The 21,500-nt window shown below is 39.7% G+C and overlaps 1 protein-coding gene across 1 annotated transcript; it reads right to left on the reverse strand.

The window, feature by feature from the left end:
- Nucleotides 1–3: 3 nt before the first annotated feature.
- LOC146710341 (uncharacterized) lies at nucleotides 4–19,346 on the reverse strand. Its single transcript, XM_085457988.1, has 13 exons — nucleotides 19,307–19,346; nucleotides 18,809–19,123; nucleotides 18,068–18,376; nucleotides 17,678–17,757; nucleotides 17,073–17,126; nucleotides 14,754–14,892; nucleotides 5,124–5,330; nucleotides 4,565–4,852; nucleotides 4,166–4,474; nucleotides 3,631–3,726; nucleotides 3,219–3,293; nucleotides 2,933–2,988; nucleotides 4–850 (listed from the first exon to the last, which is right to left on the reverse strand). Exons 1-13 carry the CDS (start codon nucleotides 19,344–19,346, stop codon nucleotides 551–553), a joined length of 2,268 nt encoding a protein of 755 aa, XP_085314114.1. The 3' UTR covers nucleotides 4–550.
- Between the last annotated feature and the right edge of the window lie 2,154 nt (nucleotides 19,347–21,500).

Consider the following 21,500-nt stretch of genomic DNA (forward strand, 5'->3'; position numbering starts at 1 on the left):
ACACACACACACACGCGCGCACACACACACACACGCGCGCACACACACACACACACACACACACACACACACACACACACTCATACACAAATACACACACACAACATTATCACTCAGCTTAACTACCTCAAGCATTGAGTCTAGACTGACTAATCAAATAATAATTAAAAAGTCATGAACATTTTTTTGTATCAAAAAAATATCGAACCATGACACCAAAGTATCGAACCGAACCATGAATTTTGTGTATTGTTGCACCCCTACTAACTATCTATCTATCTATCTATCTATCTATCTATAGCAGTCAGTCAAAACCTCTCTCTCCTCGTGGTTATACGCGGTTTTTGCAGCTACATAGTTTTACAGTTTGTTTTACTAACTCTTCATTCTGAACCAAATTTTCAACATCCTAAGACAAGTTGCTGAACCCCTGAGTCATATTTAACGTTATTTAATCATAACATCACATTAACACATTTTCACTAAAACTAATTCTACAAGTTGGATGTATAATGCTGAAATCATCTAGAAATTCCTGACAGAGCTGATCTTATTTTCGTATTTGCTCTAGCTCATTGACTGCTGAGTAGAGATTCTCCTCTGCTGGTCTGGATGCTTGAGTGATGGTTGAGTTATCTGGACATTTTCTGAAATCCACAGTAGAATATTCACAGGCAGACGTGCTGGGATTCACTTCCTCACCACCAGCTTCCCGAGAGTGGCTCTGAAAGTTGATGGTAGAGTAATGTACTGAGGTGACATCTGTGTGCATGCCGGCAGTGACATAAATCGAATCCACTGCATTTCCTGGCGTCTGGAGGCGCTCCTGGATTTCCTCATAGGCAGAGTCCTGCAATTGAATGCGATGAAAAATTAAGTTAAAAAACAACACATAGCATCCGAAAAATTAACAATATACATGCAAATTATACTCAGAATGGCTAATAAGATAAAAAGTCATCAGTTTTATATATATATATATATATATATATATATATATATATATATATATGCTGGATTGTCTCTGGGGCATCTTTACACAGCCTGCACCTGGGGTCTTGCCTGGTGTGATAGACCCCAGCCTCTATGGATCTTGTGCTCAGAGCTTGTTCTTGTGCTGCCATGATTAGTGCCTCTGTGCTGTCTTTCAGTCCAGCTTTGTCCAGCCACTGGTAGGATTTCTGGATATCAGCCACCTCCTCTATCTGCCGGTGGTACATACCGTGCAGGGGCCTGTCCTTCCATGATGGTTCCTCGTCTCCCTCCTCTTTCTTGGGTTTCTGCTGCCTGAGGTATTCACTGAGCACTCGGTCAGTTGGGGCCATCTTCCCAATGTATTCTTGGATGTTCGTTGTCTCATCCTGGACTGTGGTGCTGACACTCACCAGTCCCCGGCCCCCTTCCTTCCGCTTAGCGTACAGCCTCAGGGTGCTGGACTTGGGGTGAAACCCTCCATGCATGGTAAGGAGCTTTCTTGTCTTTATGTCAGTGGCTTCTATCTCCTCCTTTGGCCAGCCTATTACCCCAGCAGGGTACCTGATCACGGGCAGGGCGTAGATGTTGATGGCCCGGATCTTGTTCTTACCATTCAGCTGACTCCTCAGGACTTGCCTGACCCTCTGCAGGTACTTGGTGGTTGCAGCTTTTCTAGCGGCCTCTTCATGGTTCCCATTTGCCTGCGGGATCCCCAGGTACTTGTAACTGTCCTCTATGTCTGCAATGTTGCCTTCTGGTAGTTCAATCCCCTCAGTTCTGACTACCTTCCCTCTCTTTGTTACCATCCGACTACACTTCTCCAGTCTGAACGACATTCCAATGTCATTGCTGTATAGCCTGGTAGTGTGGATCAGTGAATCGATGTCTCGTTCACTCTTGGCATACAGCTTGATGTCATCCATGTACAGGAGGTGGCTGACAACTGCTCCGTTCCGTAGTCGGTATCCGTAGCCAGTCTTGTTAATGATCTCACTGAGGGGGTTCAGGCCTATGCAGAACAGCAGTGGGGACAGAGCATCTCCTTGGTAGATCCCGCACTTGATGGTGACTTGTGCTATGGGCTTGGAGTTGGCCTCTAGTGTTGTACGCCACATCCCCATTGAGTTCCTGATGAAGGCTCTTAGGGTCCCATTGATCTTGTACAATTCTAGGCATTCCAGTATCCAGCTGTGGGGCATTGAGTCATAGGCCTTCTTGTAATCAATCCAGGCAGTGCACAGGTTGGTCAGTCTGGTCTTGCAGTCTCGGCTGATTGTTCTGTCTACCAGTAGCTGGTGTTTTGCGCCTCTGGTATTCTTGCCAATTCCTTTCTGTGTCCCGCTCATGTATTGACCCATGTGCCTGTTCATCTTAGCCGATATGATGCCTGACAGGAGCTTCCATGTAGTACTGAGGCAGGTTATTGGTCGGTAGTTGGAGGGGACCGGTCCCTTCTTGGGGTCCTTGGGGATCAGGACCGTCCGGCCTTCAGTTAGCCATTCCGGGTGTCTCTCGTTAACTAGCAGCTGGTTCATTTGTGCTGCCAGACGCTCGTGGAGTGCAGTTAGCTTCTTCAGCCAGTAGGCGTGAACCATGTCGGGCCCTGGTGCTGTCCAACTCTTCATAATTTTTAATATATATACATATATATATATATAAAAAATTATGTCATTTAGCAAATTCAAACTGTAGTTTAAATATTTTCTGAAATTATTCTCAAAGAAGTTCAGTTGTGATGTGTTGAGTTGCTGTTATTAATTTAATTGTCATTCAGATGTATTAAAGCATTTTTTTCTTTCTTGCAATAATGTGAAAAACATTTGAAGCTTTATAAGAGACGCCTGACTAGAACACTTTTGTAAGCCGACATCTGCGTGTGTGCAGCTCTGTTCAATTATCCATGATTGCTGGGTCAGACTCTGTGCACCAGTTATATTAAAGACATTTTCACACTAACCTCTTTGACGTGCTGCAGCGATGCACTAATTCCTTTGTTTTTTGTACATGAAACTCCTGGCAGAAACAAGTAAGAAAAATTAGGGAACAAGCAAAATCACATGTTGAGTATTTTCTAGTAATTTGGTTTTGTTCAGTGTGATTTAAATAGAAATTTTCAAACTATTATTAACTTGAAATTTTAGCAGTAGACATTACAAATAGAGAAGTACATGGGTGTGTTTATGTGGGTAAAAATAGCCTGTATATAGTTGTGTTTCATGATGTGCAATAATGCATGTTCTCACGTTTGTAAATAAGGAAGAAACCGATCAGAAACACAGCCACGCCAATGATCACAGCAGTGGTAATCCCAAAGATGACTGCAACACAAAACCAGAATAAACATTTCCATCATAAACGTCTCAAACTGTCTTTGTTGAACAATTGAAAGAAAATAGTATAAAAACAATGTGAATGTTTTATACGTGTGACCATCTTGAAACTTCCCCATTTCTTATGAACAGCAGAATTTTCAGGGTGTATCACACATCTCACAACGACTTGCAGCAGAGCCTTTGGTTCATGTTACATATGATAGAATTCATAAATTAAATGTAAAACACGCACATGTATCATAACTTTATGTCCTGAGGAAATAAATGAGTTTTACAGATGTTAAAAGGTAAAACTAAACAACGTGGACATCTTCAGACTTACCATCTGTCTCCAGCTCTACTGTCACACCATGACTCTCAGCAGTTGTGGTGGTTGTTGTAGTTAAAGGGGTAGCGGATGAAGGTGGTGCTGGTTGTACTGAAAGCAAAAAATAAAAAATATCTGTTGAAGTTTGCAAATTAAAAGTGTTTTTTCTTGTGTTTGTTATTTTGATTTCTTCTTGTGTTGTGATCTCTGGTGGGATGGTTTTGTTAATAAATTGACACTCTTGCTTAAATGTCACAGCTTTTTAAAAATTCATCTTGGTAATTTTTTAAAACGTTGTGCTTTGTTGCTGAGAGTAAAAAACAGTTATTATTATTATTTTCCTATCTTAAAGCTCAAACAGCTTCCTGTCATATAAAACTTTTGTATGTTACTATGTTTGTGTAAGTATGCAGTTTAAGGGTTCATACAGTTTATTTCTAGTTATTATGAATAATGTATAATAAAATAGGTAAAAAAAAAACATATGTCTGTCTTGTGCTTAATGACCACGGGTCAGATGACAGCCACAGAATAAAACAGCACGTCTCACCTGTCAGGGACAGTCTGTTGAAGAACTTGTTGCTGCGTTGTTGTTTTGTTTCCGCTCCACACCAGTACGTCCCGCTGTCTGCTGATGTTACTTCTCTCACTGTTATCGTGATGTTTTTCTCTTTTATGTTATCAGTCATGAAAAACCTGTTGTTCATACCAGGCTGGCTGGTGTTTATGAGAGCTTGACATATGGATGGATCTTCTCCCTTACAGATGAACTTTGTTGTTGAGGAGACAGTCTGGTCGTATTTACACCAGTAAGTGAAGTTCTGTCCAACAACTGGGCTTCTTTTGAAATTTTTAATCTCTAAAGAAAGAATTTGCCAGCAGACAGTATTTTAGTTGTGCCATTTCCTAAAATTTAGACCTCGGGGGCTGAACATGTGAATTTACTCACCTTCGACTTTCAATTTTACTTTTGTTAGTGCGACATGATGATTGTTCTCAGTGAACTTTACTCCACACCAGTAGGCACCCTTGTCCTCACTGGACACATTACTGATGGAGACACTGTATGTGTTTGTGTGAAAGGATATTCTGTCTGATAAAATGTTGTTACAGACAGAAGATTTCTCTTTGCAGAAAAACCACAACTCAGGTTTATTTTCAGGATGATCGCATCTGATGGTGGTTTTAGCTGTTTTGTATGCAGTTTGATTGAATTGCTTTGGACAGCCATTTTCTTCTGCAAAGAAAACAACAAAGAAAAACGTAAACAATTCTAACAAAATGGTTGTAGGAAATGAGTAAGTAAGTAAATAAAATGTCTCTAAAAAAATAAATAGTGCATTAATAATAAGTGTAATTTCTTGAATTGGCAGATAAAATTTTTACTATTGGAAGCTTTTTTGTTTGTCTTTTTCATTGTTGATGGTTCTTATAAAAATATTGTTTTATACAGTAAAAACAAACAAACAACAAATAAAAACACTTGAATTTTAAAGCGAGTCTCTTACCAAGTTTAAATTGCAGTTCTTTTTTGTCATCATTCTTTTTGGGGTCCTTGTTCTCATCTTGTTTGAGGATTACTCTGAGAGTCTTTTTTTCAGTTTTTGAGCTACGATCAGCTACATGGACCATTTGACATTTTCCAGGTGTTTTTTGACAGTTGCAGGTGAATTCGGTCCATTCTGATGTGAATCTCTTCGTTTCTGACTCACAATCTAAAGACAAACACTCACATCATGTCAGTCATTGTAAGATAATCACAGGGGTTGATGCAATCATCTTAAAGACATCATCATCATCATCAATCATCTTTTTTTATATAAATGTAACAAAAAAAAATCCAGAATATAAATACTAAACGTTTCTTCTATTTCTGGTCATATGAGTTGCGTGAGTTCTGGGCCGTGCACTGTTACGCGAGTTGATCACACCCAAAGTATCTTTCTTTATTTAGAATTATTGACCCTACATTGGCAATCAAGACAAGCAGTGACACAAAGCTGTTTAACAGCTTAAAGTAACAATTTGGTTACTTTGGTTTGTTACTATAATTTAAAAGAACTGAAAATAGCTTCTAAATTATAGTAATAAACTTAGTGCATTTAAATCCAGAACAGAAAGCTGCTGCGTGAATTAAAATATTTATCAATATCAAAACTCAATCATTACGAAACTGGAGAATCTGATTGATTATACTCGAGTATTTCATCAGTTTCTGCTGCAGTCTTGTGGTGTTTAAAGCTCTGAGAGTAAAGACTAAAGATAAAAACAGAGTCGAAGCAGAAGAGGCTTGGCCTGCAGGCAAATTCCACAGAAGGAGGATCGTATATTAATGGTAATTGTTCGAGGCAATGATGCAAAAGAGATTAAAAATGCATAACATAACAATTTACAACATAGTTATTATTATTGCATCATATGTATTCTGATCTCCTCACCTGATATAAGTAGGAGGATGAGCATTAGCAGTAACTTCATCGTGTTGGTTTGGGTTTGAAGGCTTATTTATCTGCAGTTAGTTTGTCTCTCCGGTCTGTTGGTCAAAATTTAGTCTTCTGACTTTCTGTCTGTACTTCCCCTTTGCACTTTCTAAGCATACACTCCTCCTCTTATACATTACATCTTTTAGCACCAAACAGGAAATAAGTGGTCTGTGAAACAGAACCACTCTTGACATGCAATAGTTTTCCAATAGTTAGACACAATTTGCAAATATTATTGAATCTTTTTGCAAAACTCTAACCACTCTCCCACAGTGAAGCATATTTTCCCCAATGATTTACATGTGGTGAATAATTCTAAAGACAGAAGGCAGAAGTAAGGCAGGGGCACAAAAAGCCCCTCTTCTTTGGAACCAGCTCCCAGTTTGGATTTGCAAGACAGTTTTATGACCCAGGTTATAATTTTGTGCATTTCTTTCACTGCTCCACACCTCAGGGTGGTGGTGTTCATTTGTTCTTCTGTGTTATCAGTAGCGGTTTTTGATACGGGCGACACGGGCGGTTGCCCGGGGCGGCATCGTGGCGGGGGGCGGCATCATGGTCATCGGCAAAATAAAAAATTGCTCGTACTTATGCTGCTCCAACATCAGCCAGCGCATATTGGGAATGGCATAGGCACCGATCGGTTTTCTGTCGCCCATTTGCTGGGAGTAAGGGCGCCCTCCGTTTGTGAGGTGCGCCTGCGGCTTGCTGCACAGAGAGGAGAGGGCGGGGCGGCGGGGGCAGCATCTAATAACCAACTTGCAAAATAAAACAAAAATAAAAACAAACCAACAAACACGAAAACACCAGACATCATGATACAGACTTATAATTTGCACCGATGTTTTCTCGAAATTCTATACACGAAAAGTGAGCGCAAGAGCCCTCGGTGCGCGTGCTCGCTGCTGAAGTCACAGTAAACTTTATTGTCATCTCTGCTACATACAATCCAGTATATAGAGAGGCGAGACGACGAGGCTCCAGTTACAGCAATGCAAGTAAACAAACAATAAATATAAGAAGCGTAAGAAAATAAATATACTCTTTAGGACTCGGGGTAAAGGCATCAATAACAATTTAAAATTTATAATTTACAGTTTGATGATTTAAAGTCTCACACAGGGGAGGGGGGGCGGCTGCTTCCAAATAGAGCAAATTTCATTTATAATGATGTAAATCCAAGCCCATTATGTATTCATGATTTGAATCCTGGGTTGTGTGAACTCCCAGAAATAAACCTTAGACAAAGTGAATCTGTGAACTAAGCTGTAGGTGTCATGGATCGCTGTGTGGCAAGCAGGAGGAGGACCCAAATGCATAACTCACAGACACGGGGATGAACTCGAGAAACACAGCTTTAATGCTGGCACGGCAGAACACAGGAAATACAAAACTAAACTGGGGAAAAGTAAACTAACACTCGCAGGTAGACACAGGAAGATCCACACAACATGAGGGAGAACGCGACGCCGAACAGAGGGAGACGCAGACAGAAATACACAGAGGGTTAACGAGGAAAGTGGGAACACACGGGGAACACAGCTGACACAGATAACCATAACGAGACAGGGCGGGGTGAACATAACACTGACGGGAGACAGGCAGAGTCAAACAGGAAGTACAGAGGTTCAAACAGGAGGAGAGAGAGCACGGGGAAAAACACAGACATAACGGGCTGAGGAAGACATGGAATAAAACACGAGGGCTCACAGTTACACAGGGGCACACAGGAGGTAACCAAATAAGGAACATCTTAACAGAAGAACCTAGGAACCAAGGCATGACTAGGGGATGAAATACAAAACATACAAAAACCGAGAATACCGGGCCCACATGGCCCGGGTCCATGACAGTAGGTCTATTAGGTTATGTTGTGGTGATCCTGGAGTTGGGGGACTTGTGTTCATACTGGAGTGCGAAATTAAAACCAATGGAAGATGGACAAGACAAGTTCAAAGTCATCAGGTGCTCAGTTTAGAAAAAAGAGAAAAGAAGAGGAGAAACGAGCAAAAGATGCAAGCAGATGTGTCAATGGATAATGGCAGCTCATCCTGAAACAATCAGAATCAGAATACTTTAATATTAATCCCTAAATAATGTGCGTTACAGTTGCGCCAAGAAGAAATGGTAAATATAGCAACAGTAACAGACTAAACTCCAAACATTATGATTTTAATATTAATTAGTCCTTGTCAATTGTTGATTTGTCCTGTTCTCATTCTATGATGTATTATGATGGCTGTTTGGTAGCCGTTTGCATACAATGCATACACATATGTACTTCATGTGTGTGTGTGGTTCCGACAACAGTTTTATGTTAATGTACAATCCAGGGAGCCAAACAGGCTAGGACCGCCACTGTGTGTTATGATTGCTTAAGCTCCAGCTGGCTGCTGACCATTTGTTAGAAACCGAAGAAGTTCATGAAGTCATTACTAGTTAACGTTAAAGGGATGGTTGGCTCAAAAGAGCTCTGACTTTTTGTCAGCCTGGCTACAGAGCTGAAGAGAAACCTGGGGTGGTTCTTATTTTCTTCAATCAGTGATGAATAGTAAGATGTTCTGGCTTTGCGGAGGGCTTTCTTATAAAGCAGCAAACTATTTCTCCAGGCTAAATGATGATCCTCTAAATTTGTGACACGCCATTTCCTCTCCAGATTACGAGTCATCTGCTTTAGGGTACGTGTTTCAGAATTATACCACAGAGTCATGTACTTCTGATTAGAGACCTTAGTTTTCACAGGAGCTACAGTATCCAGAGTCGTACGTAGTGAGGAGGTAAAATTATTAACAAGATAATCGACCTCTGTTGGAGTAGCGTTCAGATAGCTGCTCTGCTCTGTGTTGGTACAGGGCATTGAAGATGATAACAGTGGGTGGATTATATTCTTAAACTTACTTACAGCGCTTTCAGAAAGACATCTACTGTGATAAAGTCTACTCTCCACCGCTGTGTAATCAATTATTGTAAATGTAAATGTTATCAGGAAATGATCAGACAGGAGAGGGTTTTCAGGAAACACTGTTAAATGTTCAGTTTCTATGCCATATATTAAAACAAGGTCTAGAGTGTGATTAAAGTGGTGGGTGGGTTCTTTTACATTTTGAGAGAAGCCAGTTGAGTCTAATAACAGATTAAAGGCCATGTTGAGGCTGTCATTTTTAGCATCTACATGGATGTTGAAATCACCCACAATAATTATTTTATCTGAGCTCAGAACTAAATTAGATATAAAGTCTGAGAAATCAGACAGAAACTCTGTGTAAGGCCCAGGTGGACGATAGATGATAACAAGTAAGACTGGTTTCTGAGGCTAAGCTTTCAGGCTTTCAAGTGAATTAAAAGTCTGTCTTGGTCTTTCATTAATTAATAGGCTGGTGTGAAAAATTGCTGCCACACCGCCCCCTCGGCCTGTGCTTCGAGGTTTCTGGTAGTTAGAATGACTCGGGGGTGTTGATTCATTTAAACTAACATAATCATCCTGCTGCAACCAGGTTTCTGTAAGGCAGAGTAAATCGATTTGTTGATCAATTATTAAGTCATGTACTAACAGAGACTTGGAGGAGAGAGACCTAATATTTAATAATCCACATTTAACTGTTTTTTTATTCTTTGGTTCAGATGTGGATACTGTATTGTTCTTTCTTTGTAATTATTTATGTTTAAGTTGTTTGTTGCTGGTTTTTAGTTTGTTTTTTGTCTTTTTGGAAGCTGACACAGTATCTATGGAGATGGGTTTTTGGGTGGGTAGCAGGAGGAGAGATGCTGCAGAGAGGCGTGTAAGACTGCAACTCTGCTTCCTGGTCCCAACTCTGGATAGTCATATTTTGGGGGGTTTAATAAATTTGTCCATATTTCTAGAAATGAGAGCTGCTCCATCCAAAGTGGGATGGATGCGGTCTCTCCTAACCAGTGTTGGTCAAGTTACTTGAAAAAAGTAATCAGTAACTAATTACTGATTACTCCCCCCAAAAAGTAATCCCGTTACTTTACTGATTACTTATTTTCAAAAGTAATTAATTACTTAGTTACTTAGTTACTTAGTTACTTTTTAAAAACACGATTTACAACCTGAAGAGGTGATAAAGTGATAGATCTTTCAGCCCAATTCTACTTTTTCTACATAATCCATCATACAAAATGTAATCAAATGGAAAAGTCTCTTTTTTTAACTTGTTTTATCAGTTTTAATCTTTTAACTTTATGCATCAAGCAAAACATTTAATTATATGCAACATTCTCTGACTTGAATAAATTAGTTTAACATTTAAACCTATTTTCTACACATTCCAGCACATAAAATAAAATATTTTTTGTGTTTTCACTCACTCTTTCAAACAGATGCAAGTAAAACACAGCAGAAAATAAATAAAGTCAAAGACTCAGCGGTCCTTTTGCTCTATTTTCACCTGTAAAGCAGGAGCAGGGTAGGCGGAGGGTTACCCTGGTGTAGGTGTGCTGCGGTCAGTTGAAGAATCCGCGCGAGTGTCTCTGTGAGTTTCCCATCACGTCGTAGCTACTCGGTGCTTGCTCGGAAGTTTAGGGGTTTTTTTTCGCTGTAAAAAGAAGTTTTCTTCCCACGCACGATGGACGCTAATGTTTTTGTCACTTTTTATGGAATCAAACTCAAAGTAAGGTCAGTACTTCCACACTTTAAACGCTGCACGCTCATACTCTCTCCCGCACTCGATATATTATCCATTGTTGATCTGCACACAGCTGCTGTCACCAACGTCGCACTTGCTTACGTCACTGTCATGAGACATTCTCGCAAAAAAAATCACGGTTTTAGTAACGCAGTAACGCAGCGTTCCTACGGGAAAGTAACGGTAATCTAATTACCGATTTTGCAATAGTAATCCCTTACTTTACTCGTTACTTGAAAAAGGTAATCAGATTACAGTAACGCGTTACAAGTAACGCGTTACTGCCCATCTCTGCTCCTAACAAGACCAGGTTCCCTCCAGAAGGTTTGCCAATTATCTATGAAGCCCACATCGTTTCTGGGACACCACTCAGACAGCCAGCAATTTAAGAAGAATATCCGTCTAACATGTCACTCCTGGTCTGATTGGGGAGGGGACCAGAGAAAACTACAGAGTCCAACATTGTTTTGGCAAAGTTGCACACCGATTCAATATTGATTTTAGTGACCTCCGATTGGCGTAACCGGGTATCATTACTGCCGACGTGAATTATGATTTTACTGAATTTACGTTTACCCTTAGCCAGCAGTTTTAAATTTCCTTCAATGTCGCCTGCTCTGGCCCCTGGAAGACAATTGACTATGGTTGCTGGTGTCTCTAGCTTCACATGTCTGAGAACAGAATCACCAATTACCAGAGTTTGACCCCCGGCGGGTGTGTCGCCGAGTGGGGAAAAACGGTTAGACACATGAACGGGTTGGTGGTGTACCTGGGGCTTCTGTTTAGGACTATGCTTCCTCCTCACCGTCACCCACCCTCTTTCCCCAGCTGCTTGGCGTCTGCCGGGGAACAGCTAGCGGGGCCTATGCTATCTTCGGCTGCACCAGCTACAGGGGCCTGGCTAGCTATGGGTGAATGAAGAGTGCGAAGCCGAGTCTCCAATTCAGTAATCCTGGCCTCCAGAGCTGCAAATATGCTACATTTGTTACAGATATCATTATTGCTAAAGGAGGCCGAGGAGTAACTAAACATCTGACACAATGAGCAGGAAAGTGCAGAAAGGACAGGTGAAGTAGCCATGGTGCTAACGAGTTGGCTACGAGCTAGGCTAAGCTAGCGAAACAGTACAGAGAAAGTGAGTGAATACTTTGGCTATAAATTAGGTAGTGAGTACACAGAAAGTGTGCTTCGGATGAAGCACGTGAAGATTATACTATGAAAAAGAATGTATTTAAAAGTTGTTAATTAAATTGCTAAGCAAATAAGCTACTCAGAAACACCACTGTGTTTGAGCAGGAACAGGAAGTGATACTCTACCGCAGAGCGAGCAAACACCAAGTGACAGCGCCACCAAGAGTTATTAATCTCTGTTTCTCTTCCACAGCATGTCTTTATCCTGTTTTCCTTCTCTCACCCCAACTGGTCATAGCAGATGGCCCCGCCCCTCCCTGAGCCTGGTTCTGCTGGAGGTTTCTTCCTGTTAACTCATTCACTGCCATTGACGTCTATAGACGTCAATTGAAAAACTTACGTTGACTGCCATTGACGTCTATAGACGTCAATTAAGTTTTTCAATGGGAGGGGCCAGAATACAACCTCGGGCAGCTTGTCAGTGAATTTTATTTTTTCATATATTTGTAAATAAATTGTTTTGATAAAACATAACCTTTCTCAGTGTTATTTCTGTTTTATAGAAGTGAAAAACTATTTTATATGTTAGAGGTGTCACAAAGCAAGAAATATTAGTGTCAAAGGCACTTTTCTGCTTGAAATGTATTTTTCACAAAAAGCTCGTTTTCTCCCTTTTTTTGGTCAAAACAGGCATTTTTGGTGGAACCCACCTCTCTTCTACAGCTGATTACTAAAGAATGGAAAATGGTAGAAACAAGCTTTTTTTTTTGGATGAAAGAAGAGAGTCTGTTCTTCATTTTGGTAGGTTCAGCGTTTATATGATCATAACACACAGTTTTCTGTGACTCTTCAAAAATGAGTAAAAATGCTCAAAAAGCCTGGCAGTGGGGAGTTGCCTGATTTGAAAATGGCTGGCAGTGAATGAGTTAAAAGGGAGTTTTTCCTTCCCACTGTCGCCAAAGTGCTTGCTCATAGGGGGTCACATGATTGTTGGGTTTTTCTCTGTATCTATAATTGTACAATAATAGAAGGACTATTGTACAATACAATATTGTATCTACTGTGCAATATAAAGTGCTTTGAGGTGACTGCTGCTGTGATTTGTGTTCCTGGTAGACTAATGCTTAAAATAAAACTTCCTTCACTGTCCCCACTTCCTAAACACAATACAAACAAACTTTGTAACTTAAGAGGTAATGTATTATTATTTGCCTTGAACATAATTAATAATGTCTGTAATTTCACCAAATCTTCTAATTTCAGCAATTTCAATTTTATAAACAGTTCATTTGTATGATCTCTGTATTTAACATTATGAACCATTCGTACCGCTTTCTTCTGAAACAAGTATAAAGGTTTTATATTACTTATATATGTATTCCCCCACACTTCAACACAATAATTGAGATTGGGGGAAATTAGTGAGAAATATAAAATACGCATTGCCTTATAATCTAGTATCTCTGACATTACTCGAAATATAAATATTTTTAACCATCTTTTTTCTAACATGTTCAATATGACATTTCCATCTTAATTCATCATCCAATATTACCACCCCCCAAAATGAAGTTCAGTAACTCTGGTGACAGCATAATTACTGAATGGGTTTCAGCTGCCCTGCACAGATCTTAAATGCTGATCAGTGGTAACGGCAGGAAGCTACGAGTTTTTCTAATTACTGTGGAACATGGCAACAGCAGTGGTGACAATACACAGACACGTGAACTACATGATGTATTCCTGTTTTTTCTTTTTAAAGCAACTTCACATTTAGGCTACATAAGAAAGTAGGATGTGACATTAAACCCAGCACAATACACAGAAGCAAAGAAAAAGGAAAACACAACATGAAATGTAAATATGAACAATGGCTTTCATGACCATTTAAAACATGCATTATTATAAAATATTTTTTGTAGCAAATCTCGGCCTCTGTGACACAAACGTACACTTAGATGATGATTGTATATGAATGTTAGACAGAAAACGCTTTGAGTATTCAGAAAGAGTAGGTGCTATATAAGAACCAGACCATTTATCATTACCATTTAACTGCCCACTCCAGATACTGTCCCTCCCTCTGTCCACCTGCACAGTTCTGCAGGTTGAACATAAGCTGCTGAAATTCCTGGCCTCGGGCAAAGTATTCAGGCCAAGCAACTTTTCCTTGAGCTTGGGTCTTACTCTAAGTTTTCCTTAAGTAGGTCCAACACACAGTCTCCTGCCAAACAACAATTCAAAGTAAGAAAGATTCAGTGGAGGCCCAATTACATTAATCCTGGTGGATGAACTTATAAATCGTGGACTTTAAAGTCTAATTTCGGTGCTCCTGGAGGTGGTACACACTAGTCCGAATAATTTGTACAGCTCTTTAAAATGCGAGGTCGGATTTAAGTTAAGACTGAATGAGCGACAGGTCAATGAACACCAGAGGGAGGAGAGCAGGGATGTTGGAGTTAAGGAGTTAGCCAAGGTGTGTAAGGCTTTTGAGCGGGGTTTTTCTACAGAGCACTGGAGCGTTATCAGGAGCAAGAAATCCTTCCATGGCGAGTATCGCTTTGCCATCATCTTTGCTTATATTCAGCAGCAGTTAACCAGCTGGCACATTATAAACTGCCCAGATTTGTTTGTAATTACATGTTAATCTATGGATATTAATGAGTACAACATTTGTTTACATTAAATAACCTCAAAAATGACTAAGTGGCAGAGCTGTCCTTATGTCTATTATTGCTCAGGCTCATTGACTGCTGAGTGGTGTTTCTGCTCTGTTGGTCTGGATGGTTGAGAGACAGTTGGTTGGTTGGAAATTTGCTTAATTTAAGATTGTAATATATATTTACAGGCAGAGGAGCCGGGTTTCAGTGCTCACTACCAGAGCAGCTTTGAAAGTTGATGCTAGCATAATGTGGTGAGGCAGCAACACCTGTGGGAATGCTGGGAGTGACACAAATTGAGTTTGCTGCATCTTCTGGCTGCTGGAGGCGCTCCTGTATCTCCTTGGACACACAGTCCTTCAACAAGAGAACGAAAAATGTTGTTGAAATAGTTGATTCATAATCCTAATAATAAATGCTATTCAGACAAATTGGACTTAAAACTGCAAATAAGGTAAAACATTTTTACCTAAAACTTTTACTACTGAATTTCTAGCTCAACAACACATAATAACCATCACACACATTATTGCTGTCACACAATTACAATTTGACAGAGATTAATGAACATTCTCACGTTTGAAGATAAGGATTGAAACTCCCAGAAGCACCAGCACAGTTATACACTTCATTACAGTAATGAGCAGCTCGAAGACACCTGCAAAATAAACAAAAGGGTGTAAACTTTAGACACCGATGGAAAAATGTCTGTTCCAGCTGGCATCATGTTTCAAACTATGTGAAGATGAGTCTGAAATCACTTTAAGATTCTTAACGGGACTAAATATAGTTTTTAATTGTCTTTAGAGAGTTACTGATTCAAACTCAGCATTTACTTTTATAATATGTTCACATGTTGAAACAAAATAAAATCAAAATGTCAACATCTTTTCCGCAACCAATCACCAAAACAGTCTTACTGAGTCTAGCTAATCTCATAAATCAACTGTCTTATTGCATTTGCTCTAATTTCAGGCGAGACTTTATAATGTTTAAAATTCAAAAACTCGATGCAGTAGCTGGCACTGTTGTCTCACAGCAGGACTGGACCATCTTTCTGTGTGGACTTTGCATGACCTCTTTTTGCATCTGCACCAGTTCTTTCTGTGCTAACCTGCTGAGGTGGACTAAACAATGGACTGATCCCTGGTAGATTCCCAAGTGTTAATTAACAACACAGACATTAAAGTCATTGTAATTGTAATGTTCTGGAACTTAAAACTCAGTTTTCTATGTGAGATTGAATCAGCTCAGTTTAGAGTTCAACTAAGTTCATATTCACTTTGTTAAACATATTTTTGGGCAATACAGTGGTCCTTCACTATAAAGCGGTTCACTTTTTGAGGCCTCGCTGTTTTGCGGATTTTCTTGTGCAATTTTGCATGGGTTGTTGTTGTTGTTTTTTTACAACACGTTGTGTTCTGCATCTCCTCCGTGCTGTGTCTCCTGTTCAGTACAAAATGCGTTCAGCTTGTCAAATTTACATAATTCTTCCATCGCTAGCAGTGTGACTCTGAAGTACAGTGCTGTATGTTTGTAAGTTTTCTCCCCAACAAACACAACAATGTCGATGAAACTTTTCGCACCGTTTTGTCTGCTGAAAGCAGAGGAAGATGATAACTATCAGACAAAAAGTCTGACTTCTGGACGTGCTAAAGGAAAGTAGAAATTACCGTATTTTTCAGACCATTAGGTGCACCGGATTATAAGGCACATTAAGCGAAACAAAACAGTCAGATAAATCAAACTTTACTCAACTCATTCTTCTTGCTTCCTCTACATCTGTACCATTGATTCATTAATGCTGAATTCTCTGGCAGCTGCTCTGTTCCCATGTTCTGGACCTGAACACAGGGTTTGATCTTTGGTTTCGTTCTATAATACTGGACTTATTTTTCTACTAAGGTTTGAACTTTGAGAGTTTAAACAAGACAGAAAAGTGTGAAAATGTTCACGCCTGTCATAGAAAAGTGTATAAAGTGTGTCGTGAGGGGTTTTACAGCCTTAAAACATCTATATTAATTGTAAAAAATGAAGTTGGCTACTTTCTGGATTTAACCTGTCCTGGGTTATTTTTAGAACTCCCGCGATAAACGAGGAACCGCTGTACAGCCCTTTGATGCTCAATCAAAACAACATTTTTAGGAATCGAGCTGTAATTAATCTAAATTCAGCTCACGCTCCATGCCATTCACTGGTGGTAAGGTACCATGAGGCTCATGTGTGACCTGCACTGTGGTCACACATGTGCCCAGTCCCAGTACTTGTGTGTGATTTGGGGCATATCTGGGCCTAAGTGGAGCAGTCTACATCTAGAGTGTGGGTATATGCCTTCCTAAATGCAGGGATGCCTAAACAAAGGAGAGATTATGGCCATTTTAAATAAATGTACCAGACCACCTTGAACTTTTCAGCAACGATATTTAATTGAAGGACTAAAATGTGCAGCCAATGGTATACGCTGCTGCATTTCATTGTGACATAGTCCAGTGTGGGCTTCTCTGACTACAGACTACCTCTGCTGGACATACTCTTACATCAGACCCACAGGACCATGTCTGCTGGCTTAGAGGCTTCAAAGTGGTCACACCCTTTGTGGACAAACACAGATTCTTACCAGAGCTCACGTGAGGAACAACAGCTGACTGTGTGAAAGTTGGTGATGCTGTTGATGGCTCTGTAAAAAAAAGTGAGAATTATAATTAAATGTATTTGTCCAACAAAAGATTAAGACATACATCAAATATACATCAGGTAGCAAAAGTAACACTGACCCATCATAGATATAATTTAGATAAATACACCAGTTGAATTTGGTGAAACCCTTAGAGCAGCATTGTGGTCCTCGCTCCATACCATTCACTGGTGGTAATGCACCAAGAGACACATGTGTGACCTGCACTGTGGGTCCCAGCACTTGTGTGTAATTTGGGCCATATCTGGGCCCGAGTAGGGCAGTCTACACCTAGAGTGTGGGCATATGCTCTCCTAAATCTAGGCATGCCTAAACCCTTAAATAAATATAGCAGACCACTTTGCAGCAGCAGTATCTGACTGGAGGACTAAAATGTCAGCCTGTGGTATAGGCTGCTACATTTCATGACCACATGCCCAGTGTGGGTTTCTCTGACTACAGACTTACTCTGCTGGACATATGTCTCCCCAAAGTGCTCTCACACAGGGCCCGCATGACCATGTTAGAGACTTCAAAGTCATCACTCCCTTTGTGGACAAACACAGATTCTTACCAGAGCTCTCGTGAGGAACAACAGCTGACTGTGTGAAAGTTGGTGATGCTCTTGATGGCTCTATAAACAAACAGTGAGAATTATATTTAACTGTATTTGTCCAACAAAAGATTAAGACATACATCAAACATGCATCAGGTAGCAAAAGTAACACTGGTCCTTCACAGAAACACACCAGAATGTTTTGACTCTTAGATCCTGAAAAAATGTTTCCTGGACTTTTTAATTGGTTTGATATATGGACTTAAATATATGATACATGATTAATAATAAACCTACAGCACCTTCAACCTCCAGTTTTATTTGTCTGACTGAAACTCTGTAGCTTCCATCCTTTGATCCCACTCCACACCAGTAGACACCAGCGTCCTGTGAGGAAACATCCCTGATGGACACGTTGAAGCCTCTGTTGGTGTTTGTGAGTCTGAATTTCCCGTTTAACCTCTGACCTTTTGTTGACAAAATATCGTTACAGGTGAAATTCTCCCCTCTGCAGAAAAACTGGACCCCGGACTTGAAATCATCATCTGGATAATCACACTTGATGTTAGCTGCTCTGGTCACAGTTTGAGTAAATGGCTGCTGGCAGTTTTCTGTATAAAAATAAAGACAAAACCCCCCAAAGCAGGACGATAAAGTATTTGAATGTCATTCATTATATCACAACATGTAACTTGTACTTTGTCACCAGAGCGTTTGTCACACACTACTTTAACATTTTTAACTTCCTCGTGTGCTGACAAAGGTGTGAAACAGATGAAGACACGAGCAAACTGTGAAATTTTCTTTCAAAAGTCTGAGATGTAAAGTAACTTCTGAGATTAAAAAACAAACAAAGTAATGTAAACATGCGTTTAACCTGTAATCTGTAATAAATCTTTACATTTCCAAACTATGATTTATGTTGTGTGATAGAAACAAACTATATAATACCAAAATACAGGTGAGGAAATCTGATTTTAGTTATTAATTTCTTGTGTTGTACTAATAACATCAACAACAACAATAATAATCACATTTCTTACCAGATTTCAATTTCTTTTTGACAGGAGATCTGTTTGAGCCTTGATCAAATTCACATCTGTATATCCCAAAGTCTGCTTGTTTAAGATCTCTGATGCCCACCGTGAGAGTTTTATGTTTTGTATCATGGTACAGAGAAAATCTGCCTTTATTGTCCCAAACATCCTTCAGAGAGCTTCGTAAGCTTGTTCTATTGGGAAAAACTACATTGACGTGGTCATATTTTTTATTTGCTTCAGGATATTTGCAGATGAATTGAACCCATCCTTGTTTGCATGCCATCAAAACATCTTCATCATCACCATAGGCAGCACAACCTGCAGATCAAAGAGAAATGTTAGTATCCTGTTATGTCCTGTTATTGAATTTTCTGTGTTTAGTAGGTAGGACCCCTTCTCATACAGTTAACACTATAGATAATCAGACATCTGTGTCACATATGTATATGTAGTGTTGCTTAGTGTGAGATATCTGTAAGTATGTGTTAGTAATGTTTTTACCTGTCGTCAGTGAGAGGATGAGTAGTAGCAGTAAGTTCATTATGTTGGTTTCAGATCTGCAGTTAGCTTCCTTTTGTCACGCTGGCTCTTCTGTTGGTCGCTTAAATTTCTGTCACATAATACCTAAAGTTTCCTCACACTAACTTTTCTGTTTAATGTTATTTTGTCATAGGTTACGATCTTATCATTGGCAGTAAAGATGAGGTAAGTGTTGCGTGGGACAAAGGAAATGATCAGACAGCACGACAGAAATAGCAGAGGTGTGGACTCGAGTCACATGACTTGGACTCGAGTCAGACTCGAGTCATTAATTTTATGACTTTAGACTTGACTTGAAAAAATGTTCTAAGACTTGTGACTTGACTTGGACTTTTACACCAATGACTTGGGACTTGAATTGGACTTGAACCGGTTTACTTGAAAAGACTTGATATTTTACCCCAAATATAAAATTTAACACGCATATTATATAGAGATTGAAAATGTGACGTCATTCACGGGTAGAACCGCAAAGGATTCTGGGAACTCGTGGCAAGAGGTACTAGCGCACGCAGGCTTTCAATTGAAATCACAGCGATAAAAAGAAACACAAAAATGTCAAGAAGCCGTTGTATTATTAACTGCAATAGCCGGTCACACGACAGCCACGGGAAGCCGACGGGTAAAGAGATCGGTTGTTATCGGATTACGTCGTTGAAGAGAAATTGTTCGAGCCATGTTTCCGAAGTAACAAAGACGCGATGGATGGCCTGGATTGCAGCCATTCAAAGATCAAATATAACGTCCCAGAACACTCCAGCTCACAGGTTAGTCTGCTCCAAGCATTTACACGAAGGTCAGTCTGCTGTTGTAGTTAATACGTCATTTTCATAACATAATTGGTGATATAGGTTACAAGTAAGTCTGGCGCTGAACAGAAATTGTCGCGCTATGCTCCTTTATTTATTGTGCATAAATAGTGAATTGTCCTGACACAATATTGCGTTTCGCTTCTGTTATTATGGTACATTGACAAAAACATATACTTTTATTCACAGGATAAAACAGGTTTTTTGTATCACTAATTGCCCAGTACGATTACAGCATACAGTATTATTGTCACTGCTACATTTCTGTGATGCTACCAGAAATTATTTCCACTACTAATTAATTACCGTTGAGCTCAAAGGTCCTATTAATAAACGGTTAATGAATGTGTATTTATGAAGACGATTTGTGAGACTGGTAAACTTATGATACGTACGATGGTCTTTCGTTCTACACGGTGCATTTCAAGGTCCTGCACCCATCCGTCGGTAAACTGTACCTGGGCTTGTTGCAGTGACCGGAAGTTACGAAACTTCATGAGTGTGTGCACTCACTCCAAGAACCGTATGATTATAAATATGCTACGATGAGATAGCTGACTTCATCTAACTAGCAAATGTTGTCCAGGCTACGTTGGTGATACAGTTTTTTTTTAATGTGTATGATATTTTTGTCATGCGGTTTTAAAGCCGGTCCTACAACCGCATCCAAGAATAACATGCAGCTTATCTCAGAACTGTCGGTGAAAATTATTCTTGGAGCTAGGTTTAATTGAGCTGCATTTTAAAGAGGTGCAATTTCACAATTTGTGTATATTTTCTAAGTTCACTATTTTGTCATGTGTTGAGAAAAACACAGATTTTAAAATTACATGGTCTAATATTTACATTTAGCATATAACTGCAACATTATTTTTTCGTTGTTTTTTTTTTTTAAAGACTCAAAAGGACTTGAAATTCAAAGTTTCAGACTTGTGACTTGACTCGGACTTTTACACCAGTGACTTGAGACTCGACTCTGACTTGCCTGACATTACTTGAGACTTGACTTGAGACTTGAGGATAAAGACTTGAGACTTACTTGAGACTTGCAAAACAATGACTTGGTCCCACCTCTGAGAAATAGCTTCATACTTTTAGTTTTTACTGCACCATCACGTCAAGGTTAGGCTATGAAGAATATTTCACAAAAGCAAAGCAACGTTTATTTGTATGTGACCACATGATGTCGAATGACACTGATTCCAGAAAATTTGAACACTGTCTGAACTGGAGATGAAAGAAAATATTTTAGTCTCTTAAACCTCGACTGAAAACACCTCGAAGACAACATGTCGAATGATGGGAAAGCGACATGTTTCCCACCACATTCATTCACAACGTCAGGT

The sequence above is a fragment of the Copadichromis virginalis genome, linkage group LG5 (genome assembly GCF_057382275.1).
Source record: "Copadichromis virginalis isolate Kocher_CV1m ecotype Utaka linkage group LG5, C_Virginalis_male_GT1.1, whole genome shotgun sequence".
Taxonomy (NCBI): domain Eukaryota; kingdom Metazoa; phylum Chordata; class Actinopteri; order Cichliformes; family Cichlidae; genus Copadichromis; species Copadichromis virginalis.

Bases quoted from the DNA above. Each gene is read 5' to 3' on its own strand.
- LOC146710341 (XM_085457988.1), bottom strand. From the start codon at position 19,346: ATGAACTTACTGCTACTACTCATCCTCTCACTGACGACAG. The intron at 14,893-17,072 runs GTAAGAGTATGT...CTCTTGTTGAAG, and splicing joins CATGGTCCTGTGGGTCTGAT to GACTGTGTGTCCAAGGAGAT. The intron at 851-2,932 runs GTTAGTGTGAAA...ATTCAATTGCAG, and splicing joins CGCTGCAGCACGTCAAAGAG to GACTCTGCCTATGAGGAAAT.